Source organism: Canis aureus, chromosome 29 (assembly GCF_053574225.1).
Source record: "Canis aureus isolate CA01 chromosome 29, VMU_Caureus_v.1.0, whole genome shotgun sequence".
Lineage (NCBI taxonomy): Eukaryota > Metazoa > Chordata > Mammalia > Carnivora > Canidae > Canis > Canis aureus.
This window is the reverse complement of record NC_135639.1, coordinates 25047032-25058329: the sequence shown is the minus strand read 5'-3', so window position 1 is coordinate 25058329 and position 11298 is coordinate 25047032. Positions and strand designations below refer to the sequence as shown.

The 11298-nt window shown below is 42.0% G+C and overlaps 1 protein-coding gene across 3 annotated transcripts in view; it reads left to right on the top strand.

Moving 5' to 3' along the window:
- Positions 1-3697: 3697 nt before the first annotated feature.
- SLK (STE20 like kinase) overlaps positions 3698-11298 on the top strand; it is a 63347-nt gene continuing 55746 nt past the window's right edge. The window contains exons 1-2 of one of the 3 annotated variants that reach the window (XM_077877752.1): positions 3698-3849; positions 4096-4280. In XM_077877752.1, the coding sequence (XP_077733878.1) occupies positions 4131-4280 (150 nt within the window). In that variant the 5' untranslated portion in view covers positions 3698-3849; positions 4096-4130. Of the gene's footprint in view, positions 3850-3975; positions 4281-11298 lie in introns of those variants that run through there. The other 2 variants (XM_077877751.1, XM_077877753.1) reach the window with 2 other exon arrangements.

The window sequence follows — 11298 nt, the reverse complement described above, 5'->3', positions numbered from 1 at the left end:
TCACACCACTAACAGATAATTGTATATTGGAGGTTATTTTGGGTTATTAACTTGGTAAAGATGAAAAATATGGGACAATACCTTGGTACTATTGAGGGTGTGGTGAAATTGGCGTTCTCATACATGTGATAAGAGTATACATTAGCACAACCTTTCTAGAGGCCAATTTGGGAAAAAATGTCTTTAATATTAACCTAGTCTTTGACTCAGCAATTCCACTTGAATTTCGTCTTAAGAAATTATAATCTGGAAAATACAAAGATGCTTCCATATGCATGCTCACTGCAGTGTTATGATGACAAAAAATTGGAAACTACCTAAATGCCTAGCAATAAAGAAATGCTTAAATAAATTATGGTAGAGCTGTACACTGAGACTCTCTGTACCCATTAAAAAGGATTAGACAGATCTATTTATCATGGAAAGATGTACATGATCCATAGTGGATGCCATTTTTATATTTAAAAAGCATAGGAAAATATGGTTATATGTCTATATTTACATAGTCTATCTTTAAAATTTTTTAAATTATTTATTCATGAGAGACACAGAGAAAGAGGCAGACATATAGGCAGAGGGAGAAGCAGGCTCCCTGTGGGGACCCTAATGTGGGACTCGATCTCAAGATCCTGGGATCACAACCTGAGCCAAACGCAGATGCTCAATCACTTAGGCACCTAGGTGTCCCCTAGCTAACTTTTTTAAAGCAGGCTTATTATGGTTTAATTTATATACCATAAAACTTTTCCAATTTTAAGTGTACAGTCCAATGATTTTCCAATGGTTTTTAGTAAATGTGTACAGTTGTGCAATAATCAACACAATCCAGGGGTGCCTAAGGGCAACTCTTAGTTTCAGTTCAGGTCATGATCTTATGGTCCTGCGATCCAGTGGCCTGTGGGGCTCCCATTTCCATGCTCTACACTCAGTGGGGAGTCTGCTTGGGATTCCCTCCCTCTCTCTGTCTCCCCACTTGCTTGCGCATGCACATACACATGCTCTCTTTCAAATAAATACATCTTTAAAAAAATCACAACCCAGTTTTAGAACTTTTTTATTACCCACTCACCCCCAAAGTTCCCTCATGCTCATTAGTCTTAAATTTTCACAATGTTTAGGGTGGGGGTGTAGTTGGGGAGGGGAAAGCAGGACAAGAGAATGACAGCTTCAGAGTTTATCACATTTGTATTATTTGAATTAAATTACTACAAGATATGATATCTTTTAATTTGAGAAAACAGTAAAGGTTTTTCTATTTTGAAAAGAACAAAAAAAGGGAAACAGATTTATACCCTTTGACCCAAATCTTCTTTTGGTAATTTATTCCAAGGAAATAATCAAATATGTGGAAAAGCATTTGTGAACAAAAGTATTTATCAGTGTTTTTATCTAAAACAGGGAAAAAAATTGTAAGTAATCTAAATATCCCATGATGGAAGAAAATAGTAACTAATAATACTGGAATATGAAAAGTACAAAGTAATTATGCAGTATAATTTTATCCCTGTAAAAAAAGTTAATGCCCAGCCAAAAAATTCTGTTTGGAAATACTGTATGTGTAATAAAGCCTTACCAATGGTTATCTATGGATGGTAGAATTAGAGTAGTTTTTATTCTTTGTGCATTTCTTCATTTTCCATTATGAGTATGTTTCCTTTACATCTAGTGCCACCTACATAAATGATACTAATTAGAATGGATTATGGTATTGTTTCCACAGGTGTATTGTATACATTTGTCAACACATATTAAAGTGTTTCTTGTGATGCCTGGGTGGCTCAGTGGTTGAACACCTGCCTTTGGCTCAGGTTGTGATCCTGCTGTCCTGGGATAGAGTCCTGAATCAGTTTCCCGCAGGGAGTCTGCTTCTCCCTCTGCCTATGTCTCTGCCTCTCTCTCAATGTCTCTCATGAATAAATAAAATCTTTTTTAAAAAAAGTGTTTCTTTAAAATGTGACTTACTGTATACCAATTATACCTCAATAAATAGTTTTATAGTTTTTCATAACCTTTATTGCAAGAGGGGTTTGTTATGCCATCTTGGGGCTGGAAGGCAAAATGGTTAGGAAGGGGTTTGTGGGTACTATATAGATAGCAACACAAACTTTGCTCCCTATATAACCTTCCTTCCTTCCTTTCTCTCTTCCTTCCTTCCTTTTCTTCAAGGGATCTGCTTTCCCATGATATGCCAGGAATGTTGCCAGGTTCTTGGATACCAAGATGATCAACAAATCGCTGCCCTGAAAGAGCTCTCTTCTGCCGGAGGAGGGGAGGGCAGGTCATCATCGGCAGATTCCAGCCAACGTCCACATGGCCGAGATGGACAGTGTTCTACTACTGGTGTCCAGGGTGGGCCAGAGCCACGTCAGGAAGTGAAGTTCTCAGTAAGTGGTTCAGGTGGAGTCACTAAGGGTGGCACCAGGGCTGTGACCCCATGAAAATGGCCAGGAGAAGGTAGATGACCCTCAAGGGAGTGTCCTGGTCATCACTTGAGAAGTAGGCTTAAGCAATTTTTATACATCTATGCCTCTCTTAACTGCACACTTGTACCAACAGCAAGAACTAAAATTGAGCGTTTAGGGGCACCTGGGTGGCTCAGTAGTTGAGTGTCTGCCTTTGGCCCAGGGCGAGATCCTGGAGTCCTGGGATCGAGTCCCTCATGGGGCTCCCCACAGGCAGCCTGCTTCTCCCTCTGCCTGTGTCTCTGCCTCTCTCTCTCTATCATGAATAAATAAATAAAATCTTAAAAAAAAAAAAAGAAAGAAAGAAAGACACAGAGAGAGGCAGAGACACAGGCAGAGGGAGAAGCAGACGCCATGCCAGGAGCCCGACGCGGGACTCGAGCCTAGGACCCCAGGATCGCGCCCCGGGCCAAAGGCAAGCGCTAAACCGCTGCGCCATCCAGGGATCCCCCAGTGTCTTTCATGAATAAATAAAATCTTTAAAAAAAAATAAAATTAAGCCTTTGCCCGTGCAGGCAGCATGCTAAGGGCTGACCTCTATTTATTCCTCGCCACAACTCCCCCAGGCCTGCATTTCATCATGAAGAAACTGAAGCTCAGAGAGGTTACCAGCCCAAGGTCACAGAGCTGGAGAGCTCTGGCTCTAAAGTTCCAGCCATAAAGCATACTCCTTTGTCACAGGACTTCTGGGACCCCTTAGGGAGAGAAAAGGTCCCCTTTGCAGCCCCAAACGGCAGCTCAGCCTTCACTCTTTACAAATTTTCCAGATCCAGAATGGAGGCACCATTCGGGAGCACAAGCAACAGGGTCGTAGCGCCCACCCGGCAACGCGCCCGAGCGGCGGGCTGACAAGGTCTGGGGGCCTGGAGAGCAGACCCGCGGCCACCGTCCAGCAGCGAGGCACGTGGGCGCCCACCTCGCACCCCCGCGCCCCGCCGCCCAGCCTCTCCCGGCCGCCAGCACGCGGAGCTCAGCGCGCGTGCGCGGGCCAGAGGGGCCGCCCCCGCGCGGGCGCCGGAGAGGGGGCGCGCGGCCGAGGGAGCGCGGGCGCGCTGCGGCGTCGGCGTCTGCGCGCGCTCCCGGCCGAGGCTGTGTGGGCTGGGCGCGAGCGAGGCGGCGGCGGCGGCGGCGGCGGCGGCGGCGCCTCAGAGCCCAAGGGACGCGCGGGCCTCGCGCCGCGGGAGCGGACGGCTGCGGGGGCGCCCCGGGGCTCGCGGCCCGAGGTGGGAGAGCTCGGCCTGTCGCCCGCCCGCGTCCGGGGCCCTGGCCGCGTCCCTCGCGCGGGGTGGCCGCCGCCCCGGGAGACTCGCCGTGACACGGGCCTAAGCGGCGGCGGCGGCGGCGGAGGCGCACGTCCGGACCGCGCGGACCCGTCGGGCCGGGCCAGGTGGGGACCCGCGTCCGGGCAGGTGCCGCCTCCCGAGGGCACGCGGGGCGGGCTCGGCGGAGGGGCCGCTCGCAGCCCGCGGCCGCCGCCCCCCCTCACGTCCTCGCCCCGAGGGCCGGAGCCGGAGCGCGCCCCGCCCTCCCCGGGCACGGCCCGGCCGGAGCGGCGGGAGCCGGGAAGCCCGCGCCCGCCGGGCTCGCGCGGAGAGGAGGGAGGAGAAACTTTGCCTTTTATTGTTGCTTTTAGTCCCTCAAGTGCAAGGAACTCTGCTGGGAGGGAAAATGTCCTTCTTCAATTTCCGTAAGATCTTCAAGTTGGGCACCGAGAAGAAGAAGAAGCAATACGAACACGTGAAGAGGGATTTGAACCCCGAGGAGTTTTGGGAGATTATAGGAGAACTGGGGGACGGAGCCTTTGGGAAAGTGTACAAGGTAAGGAGGAGGAGGAAACGGGAAGTTGGTCTCTGAGATAAAACGGCCGCGGGTGCGGAGAGGCACGGGAGGGTCTCTCTAGCCTCGTCCCCTTCCTGTCGCTGGCCCCTTCTTCTGACTTGGTGAAGGTGCACCAGGACTGTGTGTGGGCTGCCATCCAACGAGGAGCTAAGAGCGGAGAGTAGAAGGTTGAACAAAATGGGGCCTGCATGTGGTTTCGGCTGATTGCTAAAGGGAGGCAGGGTTAGAGAGCCTATAGACTCTGTCAAACTTTAAAGGAAACGAGGGTGTTCTCGAAAGGAGGGGGTCTGGTTTTTGAAATCAGAAACTCAGTATGCTTTTCGGTGGATTTAGTGTGTGTCTCCTAGCTGTCTGTGTTCATTTATGTGTGCTTGTACTGGAACAGTTCCCTTTTTAGGGCCCAGGGCATGTATTGGGTTTTATCTGTAGCTAATGCCATAACCAGTCTTCTGGGATGAGAGCAAAGTGATTGCTACTTGCAGGCTATTTATTATTCTTCAGTTGGTTCCTGGACAACATACTATAAAACGGAGTGGAATTTCTGATAGAAATTTTCCAGAAGAAAACCTGCATCTGGTACTAGTTTCTAAATATAATTACAGCAAGCCATTGACCATAAGTCAGTACTAATGCTTGAGAAATTTAAAAATAATCTATAAAGACATATATATCTATAGTATAGACATAGATATCTATATGTATTTTTTTTTTCAGTAGAGACAGTTTTGACGTTTCAACGTGAAGGATTAATGTTAACTGTTTATTATTTCATAAGCAGTAGATGAATGATGTCATCGGAATATTTTCATCCTGAAGGGTGAGGTTTTTATGAGACACGGTTCAGAGGGAAGGACCCACAGGGTTGCCTAGAAGTGAAAACAAATAGCTTATGTTTAAACAGGACTTTGCAGCTCCTAAGGCACTTTCACGTAATTTGGCCCCTCCACCAAAGGCCTGGAGGTACGCCGGTCAGTAGTATCTGCTTTTCACAGATAAAGACACCGAGACTCAGAAATTTGTCAAAGTCACGTGAGTCGCAGTCTAGATTTGAACTCGAGTCTTCTGACCCTGTATTTACTATTGTTTTCCACTGTCATGTTCATTGGTAGAAATGATAGCGTTTTTCTCCTAAGTACCATCACACTTCTCTGCCTTTGCCCTTCCTCAAAAGCATCTCATAGCTTCCAGTCCTCATTTTTTCACTCAGACTGGAATAGCCACTCTTCTCTGTGTGCTTTTAAAACCCATTGTCACATGGCTACTATAGCTACATTGTTACATATTGTAGTTAATGATAAAACCAGGGCCCAGAATTGTTTTTATCTATTATCTATTGCCTGAGCACATAGTGCGTCTCTCTCTGTATCTGTGTGTGTTACCTGTGTGTGAATGCTATGGAAGCAATCCTGTGCTGTCAAAGTTGGCAAAATGAAGTTCAGTGTTTGTGTGGAAGGTAGAGTATGGGTTGCATCAAGAGCTTACAGTACCGAGTAAGGTATCCTAAGATCACTCTTAGGAGTCAAGAATTGTCTTTAGTGCTGGCCGTCACAAGCCAGCATTGTGGTCATGGACAGAACACTTCACTTCTTTGGATCTTCGTTTTCTTAGCTGGAAAATCCTGCATTTCCCTAAACATTTGTTTCACTCCACACTGTGAGTATGCAGTTCTCTAAGAAAAGCAGAAATAAATACTTAGGGCATCTGGAATCCAGTAGTTAGTAGGTGGTTAGGGCAGGTAGGTGATTATGGGCAGTTTTCATGGTATAAATGTTTTATCAGATAGAAACAGTATAGTATTAAGACATTGGCTCTGGAGTTGGACTATATCTGCGCTCTCTCAATATTAGCCTGTGACCTTGGACAAGTTAACCGTTCCACGTCTCACTTTTCTCAGTAAGATTGGTGCTTCAGTGTGTGAGAATTAAAGGCATGTGGAAAGGGCTCAGTGAGTGGTAGGAATTATTGTTAACTACATTTAGAGCTCAGAAGCGAAATACGGGATGGGACAGGAAAAGGGGCCTACGAAGATAGTAAACCATTTTCTTGTTTTCCCAGGGCACAGGCAGATTGCAGGGACATACTAATAATGCTCTATGATTTCATTCTTTAATGACTCTTTCTGTAAAATGTAACAGATCTTCCTAAAGTGAAACATCAACTGAAAATTTTCTGAAAAGAGACTTACTCCGTGTAGTTGAACACTATAATTATAAACTGTGTCAAAGATAATATTTGTGAGCTTGATGACTGTTTTAGGGTGATGGTTGAAGAGTATGAGTTCTTTGCATTTTACTTTTATCATTTCACTATTCTGTGCTTCCAAGGAATGGGCTCTGAGATTTTTTTTTTTTTTTTAAAGAAAATTTAAAATTTAAACTTACCTGGCCTGTTTTGCTTTGTGAATTATAGTTCCTAAAGGTTTTTTTGCTTTCCAAGATCTCTGGAAATTTTAACTATATCAGTTTCCTCTTTGTGGAGCAAAAAGCTATCAAACCTTAATATTGTATTGTATTGTAGTAGTATGCAGTGGAAAACTTTCTAAAATTGATTCTGTCATTTGCTTGTAAAAGTTAGTAATTGTTTCAAAGATTAAGTGGTATGTAGGCAGTCATCTCCTGTACATATTTAGTTTATTTGAAACATTTTTCTTTGATATAGTTGTATTCCTTCCACTCATTTCAGCACTATACAACTGTGTAACAGTAACTTTCTTGCCTTAAAAATCTTCACTATTTTAATTTTATTTTCTTTTTTAATGTAGTATTATTTGACATATGAATGAAGATATGTAATATCTCTCACAGTTTTTTGTGTTTGGATTTTTGTTGCTTTTAATAAAGAAAGGATGGGGAGCCCTGGGTGGCGCAGTGGTTTAGCGCCTGCCTTTGGCCCAGGGCGCGATCCTGGAGACCCGGGATCGAATCCCACGTCGGGCTCCCGGTGCATGGAGTACATGGAGCCCGCTTCTCCCCCTGCCTGTGTGTCTGCCTCTCTCTCTCTCTCTCTCTCTCTCTGTGTGTGTAACTATCATAAATAAATTTAAAAAATTAAAAAAAAAAGAAAGGATGACATGAAATCATGTATTGAATAGAAACTGAATTTCTGACTGTGTGCTGGATGAAAGTGATTGTTTTTATGGCCCTGATGAGCATGTGCCTTTTTTAAAAAAATTGTGAAATATGTATGTGAAGTTCATGTTTATCACCTAGAGCTGTAATTTATTTCCATTGTGTCATGGAATTCCATTTTATGATTATATCACCCATTATTTACCTTTGTACTGTTAATGGGTATATCATTCATTTCCAGTTTTAGGCTCTTATATACAATTCTGGTGTGTATATGCTTAAATTTTGCTAAGACTTGAGTAGAATTGCTGGGTTATAGACTAGTATAACTTTAGTTACTTCACTAGAGATACCAAACTATATCAGTTTATGTTCCCACCAGGAGTGTATGGGATTTTCCTTGCTCTGAGCATCTCTTTGCAACATTTGATACTGTCAGAATTTTTAATTTTTGGACAATCTGATATTGTTATGTTTTTCATTATGGTTTAATTCATCTTTCCCTGACTACTATGTAATCTTTTGGGGTAAGTTTATTGGTAATTTGGATTTCTTCTTTTGTGTTCGTTTTTTATTCATGTTCTTATTGGATGTCCTTTTCTTGTTTATTTGTAGTGTATTCTGGATTTTAACCATTTAGAATTATGGTTATTGTAAATATATATCCTCATTCTCTGGCTTGTCTTTTCATTTTCTTTATGGTGTCTTTTTGTGAACAGGAAATTCTTGATTTTAATATAGTGCAATTTGTCAGTTTCTTCCTTTCAGTTAATACTTTTTGTATTGTATGTAAGAAATTCTTTTCCTAACGTGGGATCATGAAGATAACCCCCTGTATTATCTTCTAAAACTTTATGATTTTGCCTTTAATGGTTAAATATACAGTCCACGTAGAATAGGTTTTTGTAAATGGTTTGAGGTGGGGTCTAATTTCAGTTTTTTCTTCAGCTGAGTACTCAGTTATCCCAGAACCCATTATTGGGAGTAAACTTTTTTCTCATTGCTTTACAGGGTCCTGTTTATTATATAATGTATCTGTTTTTGTGATCTTGATTCTCTTCCATTGATCTGTTTCTGTACCATTTTCTCACTGTGTTAATTAGGAAAGCATTAAAATACATCTCTGCCCCAGTGGCCCAGCGGTTGGGTGCCGCCTTTGGCCCGGGGCGTGATCCTGGAGACCCGGATCGAGTCCCAGGTGGAGCCTGCTTCTCCCTCTGCCCCCTGCCCCCCACTCCCCACCGGTCATTAAAAATCAATAAGTAAATAAATAAAATACATCTCTGCTAGAGTACAGCTTTCCCATACTCTTCATCAACAGTAACTTGTATATCCTTGGCTCTTAGTGCTTGCATGTACTTTGTAGAATTAGCTTACGTTCCACAAAATCCTACTGTGCTTTTAAAAGAGATTTTATGGAATTTATAAATCAGTTTTGAAAAAATTAACATTGCTGTGATATTGAGTCTTCCTATTTATGCATATGTTTTACCTCTAGTTCTTTTTTAGTATTTCTCAATAATGGATTATAATTTTTCTCTGTAGAAGTCTTGGGAGCTCAGACTGCTTCAAAAGTGTTTTTCCTTTTTAATTTTTTTAAAGATTTATTTATTTGAGAGTGAGAGACAGCATGGGTGAGAGGAGGGGCAGAGGGAGAGGAAGAGAATCTAAAGTGGACTCCTCATTGAACACAGAGCCTTACATGGGGTTTGATCTCACAAAACTGAGATCATGACCTGAGCTGAAATCAAGAGTTGGATACTTAACTGACTGAGTGACCCAGGCACCCCTGCTTCAAGAGTGTCTTTTTTTTTTTTTTAACGACTATTTATTTATTTGAGAGAGAGCAAGTGTGCAAGTGCAGGGAGAAGGGGCAAAGGGAGAAGACTCCAGCTGAGCAGGGAGCTGGATGTGAGGCTTGATCCTAAGACCCTGGGATCATGACCTGACGCTTAACCCATGGAGCCACCCAAGCACCCCTTAAGAGTGTCTTAAATGCTTTGTTTTTCCTGTTTGAGTTTCTTCCTTGTTTTCGTTGTGTATAGTCTTCAGTAAGTTCTCTGAGAAAGGATCCATGGAAGGTACATTTTTTATTTATTTTTATTTTTATTTTTTAATTATTTTTATTTTTTTAAAATATTTATTTATTTATTTGAGAGAAATAGCATGAGTGGGGAGGTGAAGGAGGAGGGGAGAGGGGATCAGACTCCCCATTGAGCAGGGAGCCTGAAGTGGGGCTCGATCCCAGGACCCTGAGATCAGGACCCAAGTGGAAGGCAGCTGTTCAACCGACTGAGCCACCCAGGTGCCCTGGAAGGTACATTTTTTTTAAAACCTTGCCTGTCTGAATACATCTTTATTATAATGTCATACTTGATAGTTTGGTTATAGAATTATAGTTCAAAAATAACTTTTTCTTAGAATTTTAAAGACTTTTTCCATTCATTATCTTTTATCTTTAAGTGTTGCTATTAAGGGTCCCATGCCACTTTGTTTTGTGTTTCTTTGTGATCTTTTTCTTTTCATAGCTTTTAAGATTTTCTTTTTATCCTGGTTCATGGTGATGTACTTTGATACAGGCTTTTTCCCTGCTTTCATCTTGCCTCTTGATTAGTTCTTTCAATCCAAAACCCCATATCCAAAAAACCCAAAAAACCAAAAAACAAAAAACCCACCCCATAACCTTTGGTTCTGTGACATTTTTGTATATTATTTATTTGGACCAACCCTCTAGGTAATGGTTCTTGGTATGGTTTCAGGATTTCCCATGTTTCTATCAGTGGATATTTATACCATATTTGTATTCTCAGGAGCATTTGAGACATTCAACCAATCCTTTTCTTTAAAAAGCTCGTCTTAAAAATAAAATAAAATAAAAAGCTCATCTTTTGGTTTTTAGGTTACCACAGTCTTGATATTTTTCTCATTTCTGTGTCCACTCCTCAGACTATTGCTGGCTCTTTTTCCTTTTTCTGACTTCTAAGTGTTGGGATTCCACAGGACTTGGGTGTAGGCCCTGTTTTCTTTTACTTTTCCTATGAGAGTCCATCTTCTCCTGCGGTTTCTATTACCATCTAAATGCAACTTATGTCTCTACCCCAAGACTTCTCTTTTCAACTCCAGACCCATGCATCCAAGTATCTATTAGAGATTTCCACCTAGATATCTCACAGTTTGCTTAAACAAGTCAGAATATGAACTAATTAAACTCTTGATGTCAGCTTCATATTTGCTTCTCTTGTGTTCTCTGTTCAGGAATTGACATTTCTGTCTACAAAGGCCAGAGACCTGGAGGTCATTCTTAACACCTTCAGCTTCCTTATCCGCCAAACCCAATGGAATCACCAAGGCCTGTTAATTCTACTATTAAATATTTCTTGAATCTGACTTCTTCCTTCACTGTCACAATATTAGTCGAAACTGCCATTATCTCTTACCTAGACCACTGCAAGTTATTGGTGTGTCTTGAGCTTCGTATGCATGTGTTCTGTTGTGTCTGGCTTCTTTTGCTCAATGGTTTCATTTCTTTTGTATAGATACCCAGTTGTCCCAGCACCATTTACTGAAAAGAGCATCCTTTCCTTATTGCTTTATAGTGCCGCCATCATATATCAAATGTCCATATTACATGGTTTATATTTCTATGACATTTATTATTTCTTTAGGACAAATTCCTAGAAATGGAATCGTTAAGGCAAAATAAATGATCATTTTTTTTTAAATGATCATTTATTAATGCTTACTGTGAAATCGCCCTAGAGAGGTTGTGCCAATTTATTTTTCAATTATTTTAATTATAGAAATAATTAAAGAATGTCTATTTGTTGTAAAAATTAACTTATTAGAAATAAAGTTAGTCTTCTTTGACTATTGCTTGAATTACTGTTCCTTTTTTATCTCCATAGTTGTACCTATCCTCAGTTTCATGT